The 26,166-nt window shown below is 37.3% G+C and overlaps 1 protein-coding gene across 1 annotated transcript in view; it reads right to left on the bottom strand.

Annotated features, from left to right (window-relative positions):
- Nucleotides 1-409: 409 nt before the first annotated feature.
- Nucleotides 410-26,166, bottom strand: part of CNOT6L (CCR4-NOT transcription complex subunit 6 like) — a 75,605-nt gene continuing 49,848 nt past the window's right edge. The window contains exons 5-12 of the mRNA XM_072623645.1: nucleotides 24,748-24,837; nucleotides 21,771-21,839; nucleotides 18,743-18,900; nucleotides 17,094-17,248; nucleotides 10,203-10,354; nucleotides 8,719-8,946; nucleotides 6,257-6,459; nucleotides 410-2,976 (exon numbers count right to left, since the gene is read on the bottom strand). Of these exons, the coding sequence (XP_072479746.1) occupies nucleotides 2,764-2,976; nucleotides 6,257-6,459; nucleotides 8,719-8,946; nucleotides 10,203-10,354; nucleotides 17,094-17,248; nucleotides 18,743-18,900; nucleotides 21,771-21,839; nucleotides 24,748-24,837 (1,268 nt within the window). The 3' untranslated portion in view covers nucleotides 410-2,763. The remainder of the gene's footprint in view (nucleotides 2,977-6,256; nucleotides 6,460-8,718; nucleotides 8,947-10,202; nucleotides 10,355-17,093; nucleotides 17,249-18,742; nucleotides 18,901-21,770; nucleotides 21,840-24,747; nucleotides 24,838-26,166) is intronic.

Raw genomic sequence — 26,166 nt, 5'->3', positions numbered from 1 at the left:
TAGGTACTGTCAAAGATCCAAAGGGTCTACATTTTATTTTAGTAAGACAACACTGAGAACAGCAGCATTTCTGATCACCTGAACAGGTAGCTCAAAACAGATACTACTCCTTTTACAAAGGGAACTTATTAGGACAAAGAGGGTCCATGGGTTTGGGGTAGCGAGTGGGCTAAAGGGAAACCATACACATGAAGCTTGAGATATTAGGTCCCAAGGGCATGTGTGCCACCAAAAACATAACACAATTTACCCATTTCAACATGAGTTGCTACACATCTACTCAAACCATGTTAAAAATTACACAGGATAATAAATGGTTTGAATGAGTGCATTTGGAAGCAGAGAGAACCCAATTACACACCTTCCTGCAACAGAGTGCCTCGGTCATACACAAAATAAACTTAAGCTGTTTACAATGTTTCCCAGTTTTTTTTTATTATTTTCCCCATAACATTTAACTATTAAAAAAGTTTATTATTAATAAATGGGCTCCTCTGTGGTTCATATACAATCATAGGTGAACGATAAATTCCATTTTATACAAACATCTCAAAAATATTGGGAGTGAAGTATGGTAGGAAATATTGCTCACATTGCTAATTAACATGCGTATATGAAAGGAGGAAAATGTTTTGTTAGTGCATACCTCCAGAGCAGAAAAGCCACCCAAAACAAAGTACAAGATACAGGAGCTGATTAAAAAAGGCAATGTCCACAAAATTAAGTTTTTCATGCTATTCTACTTTCCAGTACTATACTTTACTTACTCTCAAATTACTTGCATGGCTAAGATGTTGAATGCTTGAGGTATATAAGAAGGGATACCTGGAATTATCTTAAGTATTTTTTTTGGTGCTATAACATTTTTAAAATAATATTTTATTTACATCAAACTTCACTCAACTACAATGATGTCCAATTTTAATAGATGACAGACAACGCCTCTATCACTAGGCACTTTTGAAAGGGAGTTTAGGCTTCAGTAAAACCATCCAATACAATCCCACAGATGACATCACATAATCCCACCAACCCTCCTCCCCCCAAAATAAACCCACCAGGGAATAATATTTTATGTAGCCTGATTAATTTACTATGGATGAAATTACTATAAAACAAAGGAAATGCATCATTTCAAGACTAATAAAACAGCCTAAGAGATCAGATCTGGAAGAAATAAATTGTATATGTTTAAAACTAATTAATTTAAATTTTGACCTGTGTGTTTGAATATGGAGACAAATATAGGCTATTTTAAAGTTTCATTCACATAATGGAAATTTTTCTGTTTAATAAAAATATCACATTTTGAGACTAGAAACAGTAAAGTGCATGAAAAGTTTAAAATATAAATTTCAGGAAACTCTTATAGCAGCAAAAAAGCAGAATAAAGAAAAACTTAAAAACACAGACACGACCTTTTCCTATCACTGTGCCATAATTAACACCAAGCAGCCAGCTAATTCCCCCCCCACCCCCAGAACATTGCATTGTGGTTACTGCCTCCTGAGGCACAGGCTTTTGCACTGGCCCTGCCTGGGCATAAAAGAACACATTTAAGAGCATCAACAGTTGGGAATGAACCAGCAGCTTCTTAATTCAACCCTGACAGAACAGAAACAAGGAGTAAAAGCATATGATGGCTATTTGGCAGCTAGGGTCAGGAAAAATAATCCAAGGAATGGGATTGAGCTACTCCCTGCTCTAAATCTCCCCAAATCTTTCATAACCCAAGAGGTAGCCTGGCAGCTATTTCATCATTATATACACTCCCTGGGCTGTGCCTAGCATTCCTGTGACTGTCTCTTTGTCCTCTTGAACCTGGGGTCTCTGACTGTGTCAGGGAGAGGACCTAGAGGTCAATTGGCAACACTTTTGTTGTTCAAGGTCTACGATGCAGCAAAAGCACAGAGGAACAAATGGGATAGGACTCGACAAACGTAGCCATCTATAGGAAGTATGCACTCCATCTTCAAATAGATTCAATTTGTTTTCAAGCTATGTGGCAATGTGTAATAAAGTGGAAAGAGAGCTCTTCAGGGTCTCACCAATAAGACAAGACCTACAAATACATAACTGATCATGGGGTCTGGGTCTTATCCGTGCTCCTCCCAAAATGCAAGAATGTTTGCCCAACAAAACACTGTGCTACTAATTAAGCGCTTTATTTTCAAAGCGTGTATTTGTGTGTATAGATCTAGAGTTATATACACAGAAACGTACACACACACATACACACACACACAGATGTATTCATGTATGTATGATTTACGAATGTGCAGAGTGATCTGGAGAGGCAAACCAGTTTGTAGTAAAGGAGAACAGGCATTTCCCTTGCAAGATAAACCGTTCAATTTTTAAATTTTCTTAATGTAATTAAAAGAAAACATTTTATTTTAAAAGATGGATAGCTCATTTTTATATAATTAGGCAGAAAATGCGTCTTGGAGCAATAAATACATATTGTTGGACCTTCGACTGATCATTTCTCCACTACCAAAGCTAACTCTCTGAATAAGAAACAGGTCCAATATTTAAAACACACTAAATTAAAAACACGGAAAGGGAGCAATACTTTGGTTCCAGCCCTAGTGCCAAATGATACCAAGATGCACCAAAATGTGCACAATCTTACAGCAAACACATAATGGAAGGAGCCTGAAGAAGCAGCTTAAGGATGGCCATACTTCACTCCTACATACTTTGATTTACAACTGTACAGGTCCGTAGCAACAGATCCCGCCTTGGCGGGGCTGGACTCCACTACCTCCTACTGGGCAAGTGAACACCATTGACAAGAGGCAGGAGTGGAGGGTGGAGTTCAAGTTGTGTTAACAGTGAGAAGTGGTCTGAAGGGATGTGCGGGTGTGGACACCCAGTGATGTTGTTCTCAACCAGCCACTGAGGATCTAAAGGCCCCAGGACACCCAGCACGTTCATATGAGTCTTGGAATAGAAAATGTAGTCAATCACACCCTGTAAAGAGATTGGGGGGAAGACAAAAACAGGTTTTAAAAACAATGTAAGAAACAAGCAAAAATAAGACATTCTTTTTAAAAGTCTATTATGAGAGTAAACTGAATTTATGGCACTTCGACTTAGAATAGGAGCTCAAAAACATTTCCAATTTTCCAGTGGGAGTTATAAGTTATGGCAAATATTTGTGGAGCCATATTTCTGGCAGAGTGCCACCAAACTTACAACCACCAAGCTTTATATACCTGGTCCAACCACCTTCAGAAGGTGGGTATATCAAGGTAAGTGTAAGTAAAACTACACCTGCATCAAGTCAGACTGGAGAAACTAGTACATTTTTTAAAAAAATTAACAAAAAAAGAACAAGCTGCTATCAAGGAAATATGTGTAACTTCTAATTATAAAAAAGTACACTGGATCATAGATTTAGATCTGAAGGACCTGTCTAATCCAGTTCCTTCCTACTATACAAACAGGGTCTGGGTCCTATTCAGGGTTTGGGAGGCTGAGTTTCAGTTGCCCAACATCAGGAGGTTTAACCCTCGTCCTGACCATCCAGGGTCTTACCACCTTACCACATGGCACAGATGGAAGTCATTTATCAAACTATTTCAAATCCATTTTAAAAAGAAACAAATGTGAGAATATGAGGGCTTAAAATTGTGTGTGTGTGTGTATGCAAATATGTATGCATGCATGTATGTTTGTATAAAATAAAAACATGAAGCCTAATCATGCTATGTGTAATGGGTTTAGTTCCGTAAGAGTGGGTCTTCAGGTAGAGTGGGTCTCTTCATATTTCCTCAAACCTGGGTAAGACACTGCAAAATGGAAATAGAAATCAATCTACATGACCAGTGGTTATGTCTATGAGAATAAAAGGATCCAAGAATCTCTGAGCTATGAATACAAATCAGCCCATTGTGCACAGGACCAAGAGGTTCAGACATGCCAAGTGGGCACAGAAGTGGGTATTGTGGGGGGCTATCTAAGACACACGCATCATGTTGGAGATGATCACTGAGTTCTGAGAAGAAACTTGTACACAGAGCCTGTGTGAAAACAAAAATAAACTGATGGTTCTAAGACCTGGATGAAGAACTAGCCTAACACAAAGTGGACGGCTGTTTTAATAAGGAGAAACATCCTACTTTTGTTGTTGCTCAGTCATTTTCAGTTGTGCCCAAACTCTTCATGACCACATTTGGGATTTTCTTAGAAGAGATACTGGAATAATTTGGCTTTTCCTTCTCCAGGTCATTTTAACAGATGGGAAAACTGAGACAAACAGGATTAGGTAACTTGCCCAAGGTCACACAGCTAGTGTCTGAGGTGAGAGTGGAACTCACTCTTTCTCCTTTGCAGAATCCCATTAGAGAACAAATAAAAGGGCACTGGATTTGCAATCAGACTACCTGTGGGGTCCTGAGTTAGCTAAACTCCCTAGGATTCAGTTTACCTCTAAAATGGAGTCCCATAAAATCCAAACCCATATTCCCTTATGTATCAAAGAAGCATGGGAGGAGTTTGGACTAGAATGTTCAGTGGGTTGGAGTGCTCATTCTAAATCTAAATTTTGAAGTCTGCTTCAAAATAGGAATCTGAATTGAGGGGGAAATTTCACCATAGGCAACATTTCCCTTCACTCAGATGCTTAATCTTGACATGAATAATTGAGAGATGTTTAAAGTACCAGCCTAAAAAAATGAATGAAGCATTACCTTACTTAAAACCTTATGTGGAATACTATGCCATCAGTTATAAAAATCACTTTGTCACTAAGAGTCATCTCATTCTACAACAGCTGCTAAAGTACTGAATGTGGAAAGAAAATAATACTATCAGTATCTATTACTACATTTGAGTTACTACTGTTGTAAGCTTTCCTATCGATTTTCCCCCTCAACCTACCAGAAACCATATCCATTTTAAGTGGCTGTTTTAAAAAGAAAGAAAGAGATGCTATGCTTACCTATAGGAACTAAGAGGATAAACACCAGAACAAATTTCACAGACTCTTGTTTTGTCTGTATTAGCTGCCCATCAAGAAACAGCATATTTGGTGCTTAATATGCTTCCTAATTGACTGGTTTCAGGCCAATGAAGTGTATTTTATATAATTCGAAAATAATGCACAGATCTCAATACATGAGATCCACAATTTCTCCAAAAAGAAAATTCTTTCTTTCATTTATTCAATTACACTATGGTTCAAAATGTGTCTTTGTGATTAACACTTTCATAGGGTTGATCTCTAACATGGGGGATTACGAAGTTGAAAGAAACAAGGACAGGTTTGAACCTGATATCCTTAAGAGCATGAAAGAATGAATGGTAAATAATAAAATAGCTAAAAAGCAGGGATGAAGAAAAGACATCTATATGACCCCATTCAAAAATAATTTTCCTACTTCCAAAATTGCTATGCTGAACTCCATCTTATCTCTTCCCATCTTTTATTTTTAACCCATTCCTACCAGATTAGGGTCTTCCCAGAAGCCCTTCTACAGGTCTAATGAAAACTATGGACAGGCCGTAACTGAAATTATTCTCTAAGCTTCTCTTGAGAGTTAGGAGTGTGCTGGCAAGGAGGATTTCAGAATTGGAAGAGAACAATGTATATATGACAAAAGCTCATTATCCAAGAAGCGTTATCTGTGCTAAGATCTCTTCTATGTCTAGAGGAAATAAGCATTTTATTTGTTGCCTTCCCCCTCCAAATGAATACATTCAAAAATTATATCTGAAATTGTCGGCCATCACTCGTTTTAGTTGAGAAATAAGCAGTGAGTACAAATATGACATTCCAAGGAAGGAGAAACTATGCAAAAACAGCTGAGTCCAGTCTAGCCTGTTAAATGTTTGCAGAAGGATGTGCGGGTGTGGGGAAGAATGTCAGGGAGCTGGTGACTGCGGGTTCCCAAATTTTGTCAGGACATGTAAGGGCTAAATGGGAAAAGGGCCATATTCTAGGCATTCCTGAGGCTACGTCACGATTACATTCCTAATCCACTCATTCCTCTATTTGAAGGTTTTTTACTCTCCCAGCAGGGCTGGGGTCTTTGAGCAACTGAAGGCTAAGAAGAAAGCTTGAAAACACTGTCAGGCATTCCTAGCTATTGTAGCCACATCCTTGGTCAAACTCATGAGAGTTCATTTCCAGAAGTTTATCACATGCAATGTGGCCAAACACAGTATATTAAGGTAAAATCTTGTCTTTCAGGACACCTGCTTACGCTGTAATACAGAATGTGTGCACCACCCCAGAGCTGTCACTTACTTTGAAGTCAAAGGTATAATTTGTGTAAGGCATCAAGTTATTTTCATAGGCGCTCTGGAGCTGGAAGCCATGTGTGATTCTTCCTTCCGAGGTACCATTTTTCCCACTGCAGCTGAAGTTCATGAGACATTCATTATAGCGCAACTCCTTAAAATCCTTATGGTTGTCAGCCACTCCTCCACTGCTCAGGTATTCCACAACACCTGGTGGAGGAAACAAAGGAAGGCCGCCATTCCTCATTTTTTTGTCCTTTTACAAGGGACTGCATATTTCATAGCTGGGTCTCAGAGAGTAGGATGAACAGACTTGGTTCAGAGTGGTTTCGATCAGCCTAGGGATGGGTGGGGAGTCTATTTCAGAACAGGCCCAGTGCAGTCTTGGAATTTCCCCAGGTTTCTAACGGTTCTCCAGGCTAGAAATGGTTGGTTCCACAACTAGACTAACAAAATTCTGTTTAATCTAGCATCTATCTCAGTGTCTTCAGAGTTTTGCCAGAAATTACCTCGTAAGAGAATAAAATACTCTATAAGCTTTGAATTCCCTCATATGTATTCTGTCACTGAACAGCTATGGAAGGTAAAATGCAGAATACGACAAAAAAAATCATCTATTCAAAATATTCCACAGCAAGGAAGAATGGGTTTCTTTTTCTCTTGAAGGCTGAGAAGCAAGCCTTTATTTTATCCCTCAGAGCAGCTGCCAATGTTTGTTGTATCATCCATCATATGGTCAATTTTACAGACCATGCACTAGAACTCAACATTTCCCTCAAAAACTATGGGCTGAGACTTAATATTCACACAGACACACACACCAATTTTAAATAGTATTAGAATTTGATTGGAATTGAATTCTTTTAAACTTTGACAGTGATTCAACACAAGAATGATCTTAACAAGATCAAAAATTAGTGGAAATAGATGGCTTTTTTTTTTTTTTACTTTGAATCTGATATAGAATCCACATCCATAGAAGCAGGCTGTTACAGATAGTTTATACCTTCTGCTGAAATGTAATGTGGAGGGAATGTGGAAAAATCAAAACACTAAACCACTGCTGGTGTTAAAGGTAAACTAACTCAACCACTCTGCAGAACAATTTGGAACTATTCCCAAAGGACTATAAAAAAATGCGCACAGCCTCTTGACTTAGCAATACCACTATGGACCTCTGTATCAAAGAGATTTAAAAAAAAAAAAAAGATCTACACATACAAACTTATTTATAGCAGCTCTTTTAGTGGTCGCAAATAATGGGAAGCTAAGGAGATGCCCATCAACTGGGGCATGGCTGAACAAGTTGTGGTATAAGCCTGTGATGGAATACCATTGTACCATAAAGAAAAGATGAGCAGGTGTTCTCAGAAAAACCAAGAAAGATTTACATGAACCAATGCAAAGTAAATTTAACAGAAGCAGAATAATGTACATGGTAACAGCAATATTGCATAAAGACCCAACTGTGAATGACCTAAATACTCTTAGCAACACAATGATCTAAGATAATTCCTAAGAAATGATGATGAAAAGATGCTATCCATCTCCCAGTAAAGAACTGATGAGTCTGAATGCGAATCACAGCATGCTTTTTAAATTTTTTCGTGAGAGTTCCTTTTTTTGGTCTGTGTTTTCCTTCACGATATGACTAACATGTAAAACCTACGTCAAACTGCTTGCCTTCACAATGGGGGGGAAGATTAGGGGGAGTGAAAGCAGTTGAAAGTTTCTCAAAAACTAAGTTTCTTAGAACTCAAAGTATAAAGAAAAGAATGTTAAAAAGCATTTTTACATGTATTTGGGAAAAAATAAAGCATTAAATAAAGGTAAATAAGGTACAAGGAAGCTGGTACTGTATTTGGCTCTAACATTTCAGTAAGTGCACAATAATAAACAGGGGATTTCACTGTTTATTGTTGAGTACTACTTTTATGTCAAAGTATGGTAAAAACAGTGACACGAGACATAAATTTCAATTACGATGTTAATCAGCAAAATATTAAGGTTTAAAATTTTTACATTTAAAATTTAATTCTTAAAATAAATGATAATATTCTAGACTGCATACTGCCTTGAGAAGGGGTGAAAATTTAGAACTCAAAATCTTATAAGCAAATGTTGAAAACTAACAATAGTTTTTAAAAAAATATTTTTAATTATTTCAATAAATTTCAATATATTAAATACATATTTTTGAATATACACATACATATTCAAAGGATCTGGTCAAACTATTTAAAGGCTTCTAAATAACTTTACTAAAGATAAATGGAAAATCATTACCCTCACACAAAATTTTCTCAATAGCACTCGGATTTAAAAGTACACAAAGGCTATTAATATTACTCCAGAGAGTTAAATTATCTGGAAGATGAAACTCTCTCTAGATACAGCCATACATGTATCTATGTTTCAACTAAAAGTAAAAACAACATTTAAAGCCAAGGTAAGACACTTCTTAAATACCTGAATCTGGCAAGGAGTTAAGATCCGCACATAGCACCAGCGGGATGGAATTAGGATCTGTAGACGGGCTACCAGGTCTACTAGAAGCTTTCTCCAGGATGTTCTTTACTTCCGAGACAAACATCATAGTCTGAATGAGTTTCACATCAGAATATTCTGGATCCCAGTGCATATGGGCATTGGCCACAATAAGTAGCTGTTTGTCTACAGCATGAATAGGCTTCATACCTAAATTCGATTGTTAGAAAAAGACAGAAAACAAAAATGTCAACATTCTCATGGACGTTTAATTGTACAGTATCTAAATCAGTGATATCCAAAGGTTATCTTCTCAACAACATCTTCTGATTGTCTCTCTCCTCTGACTAGCTGTTCACTTAATTTCTTTCTTCTTCAAATCTGAAAATGCATTTTTTTTGGTATCAGAACTACTGAATACCAGGAAATTTTGCTTAGGAAAATAATGCTTGACCCTAGTTGGCCTTAATTTTCTTATCTCTAGAAGGGAAGAGTTGAACCAGAATCCATTACAACTCTAAATCCAGGTCGTATAAAAAAGAATGGGAACTTGACCTGTCTACTTACTGCCAAACCTCTGAACAAACTGAGGTACATGACAGCAAGTGTCTAATATGTTGTGCCGTAAAATGAGTATTAGGAATTCAAAGAAATGTATGATTGATATTAACTGGCGTAGAACAAAGAAAGTAAAACTAGGAGAAGATAACTACTTCGATGAAAATGGCTAAAATTAAATGTGATGACCAGAAGCTCAGTGATTCAGGTGCATCATACTTAATTCCTCTTACTAAAAAACTGCAAAGGCTTATGAATGTGTAATTTTGCATAAAAAATACTCAACAAACGTTAACAACAAAAAAACCTAACTTGAAACAAAGTGAGAAACCTCAAATACACTGAAGACAGGCTAACATCAGGCAGAGAGGGCTACGAGACATTCCAACTTGCTACTACAAACAATAAAAGTAACAGACTGATATAAACCATCTCTTTTCTTGGTTCCTGCCCTACCTTTCCCAGTGATCACCAAAAGCAAGAAAGTGCATAAAGATAGGTAGCAGGAACGAAGAGTAAAGCAACCAGTTCTGTATGAGTTCAGAAAGACAATAAGGGAAAGACTTAAGCAGTGACTCACCAAAAAAGATAGCTGAATATGTGGGGTTAAACTTAAAAACTTAAGGCTAATGTAGTTAGAAAAAGGAATCCCCATGTTCTCTGAATTGAGTCTGACCAACACATTTCCCATTTTCGAAGGCATATGGGAATACTTTTCAAAACGTCCTTTTTAGAAAGATATACGGAAGGACCTCTCCACCACACACACTTGCTAGCCAGTCTTCTATTCCTTGATAAAATGTCACATTTTACTCTCACCAGACATCCAATCACTAAAAAGAAATTTAACTTGATGAACAAATAACTTGTGATGTCCCCTGAAGTCCAGTAACCCCAGGGGTACTCACCAGCTCCAAACAATTCTTTATGGACCTCTAAAACAACAGCCACACCGATGTTGTCCTTCGTCATGACTCTGTTCAGCATGGCTTCTGATCCATCAGAATTTGCCATGGCCACCTGGTTGAATTCCACCGTGTGTTTCTGCACCAAAGTAAATCTGAAAGGCACAATTGCATTTGAAAGGCATTGAGATGATCATGCAAGGTAAGCAATAACTATGTCAAGTCTCACAGCCACTCCAGAGAAAAGTGCTTTAGGGATAGAATATATTCTTAACCAAGGGTCATTTGTGTTGAATAAACTTCAATGTAGTCGGTTTTCTTTGGAAGCTTACGTATCGTGTGCTTAAAAATATTATTTTAAGATGAGGTCCACAGGCATCACCAGACTGCCAAAAAGGTCCATGAACATCTGGGACAGAGGGTGGCCTAGGAGAGGAAAATATTTATGTTCTTTCAATTGCCTTGCTGAATGCAAATTTCTCCCTTTTCTTTCCCTGCAGCGATCTTGATTGTGGCAGGTCTGGAAGACCATGCCAGGCTGTCATCAGGGTAATCAGCACTCCTTTATACAACAAACATAATGGGGTTTGTATAATTATAGTGTTCACTTCTAGGGGTGATACATAAATATGTGCACAAGGAAGAAAGGGGTAGAGTGCTGGGTGAGGAGTCACAGTAAATAAAGTATGATTGCGATCTGCCATGTAGATACCTTGTCCTACAACCAACAAAAACAGGGATGATCTTTTCCTTTTATGTTGATGGTATATTTTATGATTTTACAAATCAGATTTCTTGCCTTATAAATTAAATTTCACCTACTTACACAGCTTTATTAAAATTTCTCTTCAAAATAAGTTCCATGAGAAGCCATGACAAACTGATGCTGCTCATCCTCTCTACTCACGGTTTTACAGGGTTCTGACCACTCGACTTCCTCAGGAGACTTCACAATTCTTACTGCCACTGGACAAAGGGCCTAAGAAGGTCTACAGGCACATGGGACCAATGTCTGGTGGGGCTGATGTACAATTTGCTATTCTTTCTTAAAAATTTTGATTCGATTATTCCAATGTATTACAGCTACTCCCCCCTTCCATCTTAATGACTGATTAAAAATGTTGAACACAAGTCGGCTAAGTACAGAAAACCTTCTCCAGTAAACACCAGGGAACTCTACACATGCAAAACAAGCACTATTCAATTAAAATCACACAATGATCGCACTGTAGAAACTGGGCTGTAAAGGGAACTGAGAGGCAGTGTAGTTCAACAACCTCACTTCATGACTTTTCAGGGCAAAATTTGTTATTCCTTGTTACAAAAAAATTAACAAGAAATAGTATGTTCACTGTGCCATCCAAACTTGCTCACCTTTATTGGAGGGAACTGGGAAGAACGGGGATGAGACTGCCTACACACCTCATTTCTTCTGGCATGCTCATATTTCTTCCACCCTCTAGTTCCTTTGAGTGCACTGTTTTGTTCTTAAACAATTAGCACACTCTCACGCTCTCTCCTGCATAAATGTAACAGAATGACTGCAATTGCTAAGTTTCCTAATTATTACTAGAAAGGAAAGCTGTATGGGTGAACATGAATTTGATACAAACATTGCTGGGGGCAGTTTTCCTCCCCCCAACTGTTTCTGCATCTTGTTCCCAAGAACTATGAAGAGAGGGTCTCAAAAGTTCTGCAAACAATGATGGATTCCAACTCAGCACTTCTGTGGTCTGAACAGGTAAGGGGTAACACGGGCTTAACAGAATTAGTTTCCAATGAATACATCCCAGATGCAAGCTCAGAAACATCAATCAACGTTGGATTGTTGGGTAAAATAAAGCTTGTGGGAAATTGGAACATTTACCCAATCTCAGTATTTTGTATGATCATCCTTGTCTTCTCAAAGCTAACCAGGAGGTATCTCTCAAGGTACCACTGCTCTCCTTTTGGCCCTCATCACTACTGGAATAAATACTGCTCTTCCTGATTCCAGTCTCCCCTCCAACCAACTGCCTGTGTAAGTATATGAAGAAACCACTTTGGTACTCCATTTTGTCTATTCAAAAACCTTTAGTAGGTCTCTACAAAAAAGACTCTTCAACTTGTCATTCAAGGCCTTCAACCGTATGACCTAAACTACCTTCCTTCCAGCTTTGTTTATTTCAAACAGACTATGTTTCTGTCCAACAGTTTTCTCAATTACTGCTGTTGGTTTTTTTTTTTAAATTGGGTAACTCCAAATGAATGTTACTGTCCTACTATAACAATGTAATGAGGAAACCATACTTTCACCAATTCACCAATCTAATATGACTATAAAGGATTTTGATTTCTTCACTGGAAAACTGCCAATTTATATCCTTTGACAACCATTTATCAACTGAAGAATAACTCATATTCTTATAATTTGACAAAGTTCTTTATACATGTCTGATATACACTGTTTCTCAATAAGCCCTCTTCCCATATCCATTCCTTTTCTCCCACAATTCTTTTTGTCTGGAATGGTCTTTTTAACCCTACCTCCCACCCAATTTCTAATCCATAGTGAATTTGTTCCCTTTGTTCAAAGCTAACATTTTAGCTTTTAGCTTCAGTAAACAGTCAATAAACAACCCTTAATATCGAAATTGTAGGTGATCTTGCCCTCCTCAGATTTTTATACCGTGGTTCATATGACCCTCTCATTTGCATTTCTGCCTAATTTATAAGGTTGGTTTCACTGTGTAAGTCAGCTCCTTTCACAAATAAGTACCTTAATAAGGACTGTGACTATAGACAATCTCCTATTTGTATCCACACAGCCTGTCAGTGTATCCTCCATGGGGGAGGGGGAGGGTCTTAATACCTTGGGAGGAAATTTCAACCCTGTAGACCTGAGGGGCTGGATCCCTCACTTCTGCTGGCCTGTGCCCTCAATTATGGCCTTGTTAATTTGAACATCAATTCTTTTAATACAAGACAGAAGCAAACTAAGAGCTGGGCAAGACTCCTTTCTGCCTGTTGTCTATTGATATTTAACCATCTGTCTTAACAGATTATTTCAACAAACATCAATTAAACATTTTCTGTATCTGAAGCATGATGTTAGGCACTGAAGAGAAAAGGACAAAATTTCAATAAGGAACTTACATCCTACAGCTTTTCTATGGCTCCCAAACATGGCTTTCCAAACCACACCTTTAGTGGTTTTGTGGTCCTTCACATTTTTTTTAAGAGGTAAGGCACAGACCATTTTGGGAAATTTTTTACCTTATTGACATCCTTTACAGAGCTCTTTCCACTGTATTCACTACTGTTTACATGCCCCCTTTAGGGGCAGCTTCGTGGCACCTTGAGTAGAGTATCAGGTCAGGAGTTAAAGAACACCTGACTTCCAATCCAATTTACAGGCACTTCCTAGCTGTGTGACCTGAGAAAGTCACAGCCTCTGATTCCTCATAGGTAAAATGAGCTGGAGAAGGAAATGGCAAACCACTCCAGTATTTTTGCCAAGAAAACTCCAAATCAGGACATGACTGAACTACAAACATTCCCCTCTTCATTCGTTTTCTGTAAATGTCCTTTTTCAAAGTTGAAGTCAAAATATCGATTAGGTAGGCACATTACTTTTTTAAAGTCTTTTTAAAATATAGTTTTCTCGTATATTTTGACCCAAAGTGAAGCTACTCTGATATATAATGAAACCAACAGATTATTTACAAATGATTTAACACCAGGTATCCCACAAATGTACTCAAACTGATTTCATCAAGACTATGCTTTCATTATGCTGGGGGGGGAGGGGGGAGGGTGTTCTTTTCTTACAAACCTCTTGAGAAAGTGTTAAAGTATTTCTATTAACAACAACACAGCACCAAGCACCAGAGGGTACTTAATGCTTGTTATCCCATTAACATTTCACATCATATTCTTAGAATGTCAGTTCCTATCTCTCTTAAATCTTATGCTTTTCAGAGTCCTTAACAATGGAACTGGATATGTGCTTTGAAATGTATTGTGCAAAATCTATTTGTTCTAAGTTAGTTTATTATCTGTTTTCGTATGAACATTCCATTCCCTCACTATACAAAATCCAAGACAATGATCATCATCTGCCCAAAAGCTCCTTTTACTTGACTGACTAGTTCTTCCTCATTGGTCAGAAATTAATTCCAGAATAAGAATTTCCTTAACCTTCTGAAATGTGAAATTATCAGAAAGACAAATCAAGAAATTTAATAGATGCTGTCCCCTTTTAGCAAACAAACTTTCCACTCAATGTCAGGAGAGCAAAAATGCTGTTGATACTGTAATTCTGCCTAACCCCCAAATTTTGTGTTATGTCAATTAACATGACCCTCTTATCTGGACTGTTGGCTTATACTGTATCTCAAGAGCAAAGATATCTCTCCAACTCAACATGTTCAAGTCATAACTGACAAATCTTTCTTTCCCAAACCCACCCTTGCCTGCTCCATGTCCATCCTCCCAATAATAACCACTTCGCTATCACGCTTGACTCTTCCTTCAATCTCCCTGTCTCCACATATACAATCATTTGAAAAGTACTGTCAGTTCTACAAAGGTGGCTCTGTTAAAAATAAAAATCTTGGTTAGGGCTTTGCCCTATTGAATCAGGGAAGCTCAGAAAAATGATGAAATGAAAGGAGTTAATTTTAACATCCAAGGCATAAGCCTTCTATGAGCTGGCCCTGAACTCCTTCCCCAAAGGAATTTTCCTAATAAGAGTAGACAAATCCTGATAAATTCACATTTCTAAAGAGGGGGAGGAGCGCATCCACAGGTTGTTTTTATCAGAGTCAAGTTTACAATCCAGATAGAATGTTGATTTCTAAAGGGGATCAAAGCAAGGCCTTACTGGTAGGTACTACACTCCCCTTTTATTAAAGGCATCACATTTACCAGGGCAGCCCTCTCCCTCTCCTCTTAGAAGACAGGTCACATATACCACCACCACCACCACCCCCACTCATAAAAGATGGGGGAAGGGAAGTCATGAGGACACTGGAATTGACTTACCAGAGGTGAATAAATTTCCACAACAATTCAATTGCTCAGGTGATAGAACACTGAGCCTAGCTAGTCCAGACAACCTCTCAGATATTCACTAGCTGTTTAAAACTGGTCCTATCATTTAACCCTTACCTGCCTTAGTTTCCTCACCTGTATAATAGAGATAACAGCCTGCCTCCCTAGGTTGTGGTGAAGGTTCAAAGAGAAATAATGGTTACAAAGTGACTCTTAGTACAAAAAGAACATAAGAGTAAAGGTTACAAACAAAAAAGTGACCACTAGAATTAGCAGGTGTTTTTTGTTCGTTGCTTTTTGGGAGGGTGGGGAGATTACAGAGGTCTGCCTGAGGAAATTACAGGGCAATAAAATTTAAAGCTGTAAGATACTTAAGAGACCATTTAATACAGTTCAGTGATTTAACTGATGAGGAAACTGGAAAGGAGAGGTGAAGTGATTTGCCCAACTCCCGTAGGCAGAGCCAGTCTGAATTCAAAGCTTGAAATCCAGGGCTCTTTATTCTCATCTGCACAGTATAGCAGAAAACAGCTATATCAGAGTCTGAACTAAAGAGAAAGACGGCAATGACCATTTTTTTCCCAGTGGCCATGAAGCTCCATGTTTCTAACCATGAGCTTAAGGAGTACCGTTCAAGAGAGGGAAACTGAATTCAGAAGAGCGGCCAAGCACCACACAAACACACAACTCAATTGCATCTAGGTGTAAACGAAATGGGAGATATTAGGGAAGGAGAAGAGACATCAGGAGAGTCTAGCACAAGGGGTGAGGAGAGAGGTATGCAGAAGTCTCTAAAGAAGGCACCTTTTTTGTGCCATAAGCTGAAGTCTCTGGACAACTTCTCAGAATGTTTTAAATATCTAAAAATAGATCATTAAAAATGAAACTAAACAGATAACACTTAAATAAAGTTAAATTAAAACACTTAAGATTATAGGGACCAAATTAAGAATCCCTGCTCTAAGGCTTTTAAAAGAAAAGGTGAAAATTGAGCAGGACACTAAAACACAAAACAGATAATGAATAGCACAACACCAAAGCATAACATGTGAAATGACTCAGTCCAAATAAAGTCATTAATGGCATAGAAAATGGCTTCAGAAAAAATAATGGTAAGGCTCGTTGGCAAAGAGACCCAAATAAGTTTAGAGACCATAATGCGGTTAGGCCTTAAAAGAGCATCTGAACTCTCCTTCAAGCTTCCAGTGTATCCCGAGCCTTTCCTTACTATGTAGAAGGAGGCACAGACTAAATCTTGGTGTTGGCACGAATAGCAAAAATATTTCCTAACCTGAGTGAAGGTGTCTGCTCTCAGAGGAAGAGTGCTAGATGCAGGAGGGCTGATTGGGACACCCCTGGGATCTTCACCTCTCTGCTTGCATGAGGAATGGGATAATGAAATGGGAGACTAACACAACACGAACAGCACAGAATCATTGTGAACATAGGATTCTGTGCATCATATACAAATGCAAGGATTGACTGTTTTTAATAGATAATACTCTTGGCTTTTGGGTACATATCCTGCTATATTCCCTGTACAAGATTATCAGTAGCTCAAATACAAAACTCACATTCTCTGAATGCTAAGTAATATTCACTTCCCATAAGCACCATCACAACCTTCACTAGGACTTCCCCCACACCCTGATGGATAGAGCCCAAGACTGTACTCAAGAACTCTGAGAACAGCATTGTCCAGACCACCAGCCTTGCTGCCATCATCTGAGACAGGCCCAATAACCACTGGGAGCCCCATGGAGATTACGTGACGTGGCAGACTTCATTATCCTGGAGATTTCAAGTACATGAGAGTTGAGAAACTTTGTTTTAGTCACTCTGATTTATTCCCTTACTCACTTTTCTGTTTTGAAAAATATTGCACAACCGTCCACATGTTTTCTCTCCTGCTCAGACATGATTTTGGCACGTGACTTTGGAGAAAAAAATCCATCATATCCACGTTCCTTTAATGCCGGCAGAAAGAGGGTGAAGTATTGCTCTGTTTCCACTTCCTGAGAAAAGAGAGGAAGATCCATCACCCACAAGACACTGAGGAAAATGTAACAGAACCATCAGAGGAGGGGTTCATTTAAAATAAAAGGCTCCCATGTTTTTACAAACTAAAATGAGATACATTCAAAATTGGCCATTAAAAAATAAAAAGAATGATGTTACAGGAGATGTTTAATAAATAATAGATTCCTGGGTAAAAGGAGAATTTTTTTTTTAAATTATGAATACATATTTCTCAATTTCCGTCTCACCTGCAGACCCAAGAAAATCTTGCACTTGAGGAAATTAAGAAACAAGCAGATTAAGCGACTTGCCCAGATTCACACAATTATTTCAGGCAGTATTTCAGCTCATGTCTTGCTGCTACTGGGTCCTCCATATATATACTTCCCTCCCATACCCTGACTCCAGGCCCTGCATCTTATTAAATCAAAGTTTTTAAAAATAACCTGCTCATCTATAGAACAGATACTTTCTTCTAGAAATTAAAATGACCAGAAAAAAAGGGAAGGCTTAATAAGCAACTAACATACATCAGAAATTTTCTACTAATTATATGCTTATCAAATCAATGGGGCTTCTCAAGACTGATTCTTCTGTTATTGAAAACACATCATTTAACTGTGGCTCATTCTGCTTTTCCCTTTCTCTATCCTTTTCAGAACATCTGGCTTTCCAAAGTAGCACTTCATCTATCGGTACTTGTGTCCCAGGCATACATAGGAACAGTGGAGAGGAATTAAGAAACAACGTCAGAAATAGAGTAGCAACTTAAAATTGCCTTTCTACGGCCCATTTATGGCCTATATTAAGAGAACTTATGTCTGGAATTTATGGCTGCAGCCAATTTTTAAAATATCTTCATATCCTTCACATATTTTTTAAATTATTGTTAAATCTGACCAAGAATTAAAAAATTACCTATGTCTAACTATATGACTATAAAGTGTTGAGAAACTAGCAAGCAAAACAGAGGTCACTGTACAACAATGCAGTTTTATTCCAATTAAATTTGCTTTAGCAAAGCATGGCCTAACCAGTTAGGGAGATTCTAAACCTCAGCTGAAAGAGTATTAAGGACTAAGGAGAGCAAAGCAATAGAGAACAACTGGAGAGAAATGTCACTTTTCTTCCAAGTGCCACTTTAAGACATGAGCTTGCTTATAATTATTCACATTTAAATTAGTAAATTATTTCATTAATTTTCTATCTTGACAAATTCAACGATTTGTTCCTAAATATAACTGCTTAAATTCATGACAAATGAGTCAGCCTCAGAGTGAAATACAATCAGGAAAAGCCAAGCGTCTATCCGGGAACTACTAAATTTTGTATTAAAATGAAAATGTTCACTTATCAGATTAAAAAAGAAAAAGGAAAGGGGAAAAAAGTACTTTTACGTATAGTCTCCTTAAAGTCCTTGTTCTCAAGTTTTGCTCAATTTTTTAACGAGTTTGTCTTTAAGTGAAAGACAATGTAATTTCTGCTGTTACCTGAAGACTAATGATATCTGCATCCCAGTTAACAATCTCTTCCATAATTCCCTTTTTCCTGTACTCCCAGTTTAATGCCCAGGACGGGCAGTAGCCATAAAGCTGCCGGGTGGCGTATTTATCACATAGCACATTATAGCACATAACCGTGAATGATGCTAGGGAGAAAGAGGAGAAAAAACAAGGGACAAAAAGAAGAAAATTAGGCAGCTTGCTTGTGAAGAAATATAATGTAGATGCACATATACGTACATACACTAAGCACACACATATGACTTAATTCCCCAAAAGAAAAACCAAGAATTCCATTGCTAACTGAGAAAAATCTAGAACAAGACTTTCTACTAGCTTTTTCAAAAGCACTAAAAACCTAACTATGTAAACTAATGTGACACTATGATTTTGTAAAAAGTCTGTATTACAGAAACACGTTAAAGAAATTCCCGTTTTTTACTACTAGCCTAGAACTAGACTAACAAAGCTCAGCCTACAGCAGTTTCTTAAGTAAAACATGCACATTTTTGGCAGAATTATCAATTTCTGTAAACTTAAGTAGTTTAAACATTCCCCATAAAATTATATTTCTATTACTCATTGCTTATCAAATGTTTCCCATGCAAATTTAAGCATATATGTTGCAGAAATTGACAAGCATTTTTCTCATCCAAAAGTCACTAATTCTCCCCTCTCATTTCAGTAAAAGATTCTAAAGAACAACTTCATAAACCTTAGTTTTAGGAGGTCTGAAATCAGGATATAGACCGTTTGATACACAAAATCTAATTAAGACTAACGTCTGAGACTAGTTTCTAAGTAAAACGCTAATTTGTTTGAAAAGTAAAAGGCCTACAGCCAAGCCTATTATGCTAAAAATCGAATATTTACTTTATAATCACGGGAGAGTTTACCTCTGTCTTCCCCACTCTGGGCCTGGAGGCTGTGGTGGTCCAAGCTGGAAGTGGGGAAGACATCAATGTTGGCTGGGTTAATCATAAAGCCACCCCGGATCCCTGTGGATGCCTATACCTTCCCAGGATGTAGCATGTTTACAGCTTCAAATCAATGAAATATCTTAAAGCCAACTCAGACAAGGAAATACTTCACAGCTCTTGATTCAAGTTCAAACTCAGCTAGATTACTAGCTGGCACACCCCTGTATCTTCCTGATTAGCGAACTCTTAAATGACTTCCCTCATTTTACTATGATGGATTTTATCCCTAGGAAGGTCATTTGGTTTTTAGCCTTATTCCATGGTTACACGTAATGCCCTAAACTTTAGCAGTAACTGTTTCATATAAAATAACTAAAAAAAAAAAATCAGTATTGTATAACACAAAGGGAACTATGAATAAACAGCAATCTTTACCTATCTCAAATATCAATAAACTCTTCACCTTCAGAGAAGAGGACTTAATCAAAAATGTCTATGTCTAGCTAAGGAACATGACCACAGAAGACATACAAAAGTATCACAAGCACTTTAATAGGAAATGTAAGAACAGAATTATTTCTCAAGTCAACAAGTGTTGTTGTTCCTGTTCTAATCATTAAAGAAAAAGAGCTCAAGACCTCCGCAGGCCAAGAAACCTGTAGTGTACAATATTCTAAGACCTCAAAAACGAACTGCTGAGGATAGAAAAGCTCCCCTCCAATGTTAAAAACAAACAAACAAAAAAAGAAACAAGTAGGGAAGAATTAGATTCTATAAAAAGTAAAGTACAATGAATTCAGAATATTCAAGTGCTTTTCAGGAAACCATCAGACCTTCTGTTTGGTCTAGATCATAACTGCACCTGCATTTTGGGGACTGCCTTCCCAGTAACACAATCCCAGCCATTTTGACAATATTGTGCAATGTCAATCCATGTCAATGCCCAAATTAAGGCACAGCTGTGGCTTTTAGAACAAGCAAAGCATTTCTGACATTAGCAAAAGGGTAAAAGGATGATTGAATTTCTGCCCTCAGAGCACCTATAACCTCCAGCTACCAATTAAGAATTACTCATTTTTGTGAATTCTCATTCTTACACATAAAGCCAACTTTTGGTAACAGAAGATTTCATAATAACTACACATAAAACTAATGGTTATAGTCATCTGATTCTCAAAAAAAGCCTGAGAAAAGGTGCTATGCCTATCCCAATTCTGTAGATAAAGAATTTAAGGCTAGGAAAAGTTGTGACTTGTTCACAATCACAGAAATAGCAAGCAGGAGGGAGAAGTGGATTTTGGGTCTTCCTGACTCCAAATTTCAATCTCTGTCCACTACTCCATAAAGGTAATTTATTGAAATAGTAGCATTAGATGTTTTAAAAGTCCTTATCAAGACCAAAAAAGCATGTCCCAATCATTTCAAACTTTGGAGCAATGACAGTGATTAAAGTTCTTCTCTATTTAATTGCAAGGAGCACAATTATCAAATCAGCCCCAGCCTCCAGGGTAAGTGGTCTCCAAGAATATTACAATGCTTTCAAAACTACCCCAAGGAGCAGAGGAATTAAAACATAACCTCAAGTTGCTTAGCTAGCTACATATCATGCTTCATTGTCAAACCTTTAGCTCACAATTAAATTTACAGTGTGTATTTTGGGGAGAATACTGAAAAGTTGTTATTTTCAGTTGTGTCCCTTTTCTTGGCAAAGATACTAAGTGGTCTGCCATTTCCTTACCAGCTCACTTTACAGATAAGGCAATTGAGGCAAACAGGGTTAAGTGACTCATGAAGGGTCACACACCTAGTGCCTGAGGCAAGCTGTGAACCTAAGTATTTCTGACTCCAGGCCCAGCACTCTATCTCCTGCATCACCTAGCTGCCACAGAACTGAGTGTGAACTGGTTTGGCAATATTTGAAGACATTTTCTTTTCAGAATCCATGAGTGGCCTAGTTAAGAGAAACCTAAGTTAGTGAAGTTGTGATAAGATTGCTGATGAAAGGTCTGGAGAAAAGAGGCACAAAGATTTTCAGATCTTCAAGAAAGAATTTCACATGTTTCTAGAAGGTGAAGACAAGACAATAAAATCTTTACCTGAGGGCAGAATTTGGTCTCGTTCTTTTAGTGTAATCCATGGCCTCGGAGGAAGCTGCTCTGGATGAACTGAAAAGATAAATGGATATACAGTTATACACACATATACACACACGTATATATGAATCATACATTTTAATGCAAATTACAGATACAGGATCAAATTGTTTTCTCATTTCCTGCTTAAACACAACTTCCATAGAATAGAGGGTAACTTTAAAATTCAGGTGTCAAAATTCAAAGAGGCTTTAAAAATGGAGGCAAATTTAAGTAAGAACATGTTCCTGTAAGTATCAGATCTTCAGTAACTATTCATTAAATGGAATGCCTTCATGGAATTAATCAGCTTAATGACAAGAACCAAGATTTCTTTCCATACATTTTTAACATACTAAGAATATTCTTTTTTTTATTCAGGCCTTGATGTATAAAGTTACTTTCTTATATGCCTTCTAACATTTAAAGATTCAAAATATCCTCATTTTCTTCTCATTTGAACTTGAGACATCCATGAATATAATTTCAAACAAAAAAGCACATTGACTCTACCAGTATGTTTGACGTTACCACTTGTAAAACATCTTTAAAAATTTCTTAAAGCAGTGAATTCAAACACACTGGCATTCACTGGCAAACATCAAGCAAAATATAATTTATAAACATGGAAAATTCAGGAAATTAGTTTTAATAATTAATAAAAAGTCTACTAACCAACCTATCTTCCTCCTATCTATCACAATAATTTAAATAGAGTAAGGATGTACTATTTGCTGAATTTCCTCATTTATTTTGAAAAAAGGCTGAAAGACAGAAAAAAAGCCAACAGATTGGAATAAAGGACAAGAAGCCATAAACCAGAAGAAAAGATCACAATCAGAGAATTTCAAAGGGACTTGAGACAGGCACTCTGGTCAAGAATCTGCACTCTACAACATACCTGGTTGAGGACATCTAGGGAAAGGAAGCCCCCTCTTACATATAAAGAACTAAACGAAAATTTTACCTCTACTGCTTCACCCTCCTTACACTCGTGAGGTGTTTTTTTTTTAACCCAAACATAAAACTTTCTATTTATTCCTATTGAGCTTAACAGTAGTGGAATTAGTTCAATATATTCTCTGTTCTGATACATATAAATCTTTTGCAGGACCATAATAAATTATGAATGTGAGTAATTCACAACTACAGTTGGACATATATGAATCAATTCAGAGCGAAAAAAGAAATTACCAAGATTATGCAAAATTAACGTAAGTGGGGCAAAAAGGGGTGAGGAACCATGGGCATAAAATACTACATAGAGTGTTAGACACAGTGTAGACCTTATTAAGTTTTGCTGCACTGGCATTTTTCCTTTCTTCTTGATAGAAGAAATACCTGGTTCACAGGATAGGAGAGACAGAAAATATATTCAAAAATTAAGGTAACATAAAAACAAAAGATGCTGGCTCAGCAATTCCTCAAAAATGAAGGCACTTGCTAAGGATCTAGATGATAACATTTTGGCAGCCTTGCTGTCCCTCTCAATAGTGGCCACTATGTGCTTCAGTGCAAAGGCTGCAAAGTCTGGAAGCAAGAAGACCTGGGTTCAAAAGCACTCTCAGACACTTACTAGCTAGCTGTGTGACCCTAAACAAGCTACAACACTGCTTGCCTCAGTTCATCTATACAATGAGCTGGAGAAGGAAGTGGCAAACCTTTCCAGCATGCTTGCCAAGAAAACCTCAAATGGAGTCAGAGTCAGACATGAGTGAAAAAAGACTCAACAAAACTTGTACCAAGAAGGTCATCAATATTCAATTTCACCAAAACGAACTAATCACGATACTTCTTGGCAAACCACGCACGCACGCACAGAAAAGAAAAAATATAAACATCACAGATAGAAATAAGCAGCAATATGTAAAGTATGGGAAAACCCACTGATTTTCTGCCCAGTGCTGGCCACATTCACACATGACATACAAACAGATTTTATTTCTACAGATTTACATTTTGTCAACTCTTTGTCTGATCAAATCCCACATATATACCCCCCCTCACTACAGGATTCTGAACCCTACTTTAATTAAACCTTTACTTATATCGATATTTCAGTATTCATATTTATATACCATTTATCATGCATAAAACTGTCTACTAATTTCATTAAGGTGCCTACCTTTTTTTTGTGTCACTGATTTTTTCAGTGTTTTACTCCTAACTCCATTTTCACTACTGTGATAAAATGTAAGACATCTATCATGTAAAACAGCAGAACTGACTACAGTTAAAAACTGAATTGGGGACAGTATAAAGGCAAACAACTGGTCATGAGATTAATGAAAGATAAAGGTGGGTAACAGTGTGAAAAGAGATAGAAATGAGTGCAAGAGATATTACTGGTGTGAAAGTGATTTGGAAAATGACTAACATAATCTAATTTGAAAGTATTAGAGCACCATATCCAGCACACACTAAATGTTTAGTAAGTTCTTATCCCCTTGCCTTTTATATACGAATAAGAGAATACTGTTGCCATAGCAGGATGTCATAAGAACTTGGGAAGACCATGGTATCACAGGTGTTCACAGCCTGAGGGTAGGTATCAATGAAGAACAGAGGCCAAGTGACAGGCAGCTAGTAAGAATATGAAACAGTATATGAATCCAAGTCTTCCTGATCCTGAATCCAGCACTCATCAACTTCATCATGCCCCTCAAGTTGAACGTGGCCTTTCATATCAAGAGGACGTCTAGCTGGAGAGATGGAAGACTTCTGATGACACAAGAGGGCATGGCAGGAAGTATGAATAAATAGACAAGTAGAAGTCATTTGATATTGCCATAGAAAAAACTGGAGAAATAAGAGATGAATTTAAAAACAGAAGCTTAAAGAATGCTTTGATTTAAAGGCTAAAGGAACATACAGCAGAGAACCAGAGGGCTGTATCTTCACAAAACCCAAGACAAAGCAGAAAAAGACAGAGTTAAGTCACCTGCTAGATTGTCAAGCATGTAGTTCAGTAGCTTTCGGGTTCCATCTGGGTCCTGGTATAAGCTGAGAATATCCTGCGATAAAGGATTGCCTGAAACAAAAGTGCAAGAACAAAATGACATGACTTGCAAAGGCTTAGAATAGACAGAAGAGAAATCTTAACTACAGAATGCCAAATAACAATTGTCTAAATTTATCCACTTGCATTACATGTTGACTACAATCGACATATATGAACAAAAGAAAAAACATTTCATTAAATTGGTCACAAGTAAAACCTTAAAAACGTTTTCCCTTTTTGTTTCAATTCCTACCAAAGTTACACATTTTTTTCATTCTTTCAATGTATTGAGCAGTTGCACTGATGATTTTTCCTCTCTAAAAGGTATTTGTCACGTGAGAGGGCTCAAGGGAAGTAGGGGGATAACTGACATAACTATAATGACGTAGGAAAATTAAAAATATCAATTAAAGCTTGCTTTAAAAGAAGGTATCAAACTGAAAACGTCCTTTTAAAAATTCTGGTATTTAAAAAGAAAAATTAGTTGAAAACACATCAAAATAGCTTAAACTCAACAAGAGAAACCTGAAACAGGATACAGATTACAAAAATCATTCACTGGTGTAATTATTCACTTTCCATACAAAATGAACAAGAGATAAAAACCTCCATTTCAAACCTATTAAAAAATACTGAAGGTAACAAAGAAAGAAAGATAGTGGTAAGAGTCCTGTGGCCCAGAAGTTCCATTACTGGACTTAAACTCCAAACAGGCCTCTATCTAGCCTCATAGTATTGGTCAAAACTTGCCTCTCCACAAGCATGACCTTGTGAAACCCCTCCAGGAAAGTATCTTAGTGATACTTGTAGCCTAGCTAGGCTATGTACACTGCTCCACAAGGGGAAAGTATGTGTTTTCATATTTAATGCTTTGAACAATGTCCTTAGAAAAGATGGACATGAGCTAATGAAAAATGGTACAGAGATGGTTCTGACCTGTCTACCTTAAGCCCACAGTATTTTTCTTCAGACCTCAAAGGTGAGAACTTTGAGGAACTTTAGATGTTTTCCACAAAAGATAACATACAAATTAGGCATGTTGTATGACTGCCTTCTCACGGGATGGGGAAGGCGCTGGGAAGGAGATGATTTGGAATTTGGACATTTTTAAAAATGAATGTTAAGTATTTTTTTCATATGCCTATAGATAGCTTTTATTTCTTCCTCTGAAAATTCCCTTTTCATATCCTTTGACCATTTCTCCATTGGAGAATGAATTGTATTCTTGTACATTTGACTCAGTTCTCTGTATATTTCAGAAATGAGGCCTTTATCACAGATCATTAGTTGCAAAAATTATTTCCCAGTGTTCTCTTTCCCTCTTAATCTTGGTTGCATTGGGTTTCTTTGTGTAAAAAC

The sequence above is a fragment of the Notamacropus eugenii genome, chromosome 7, assembly GCF_028372415.1.
Source record: "Notamacropus eugenii isolate mMacEug1 chromosome 7, mMacEug1.pri_v2, whole genome shotgun sequence".
Lineage (NCBI taxonomy): Eukaryota > Metazoa > Chordata > Mammalia > Diprotodontia > Macropodidae > Notamacropus > Notamacropus eugenii.
The sequence above is the reverse complement of the archived record's forward strand: the minus strand, read 5'-3'. Positions and strand labels throughout refer to the sequence as shown.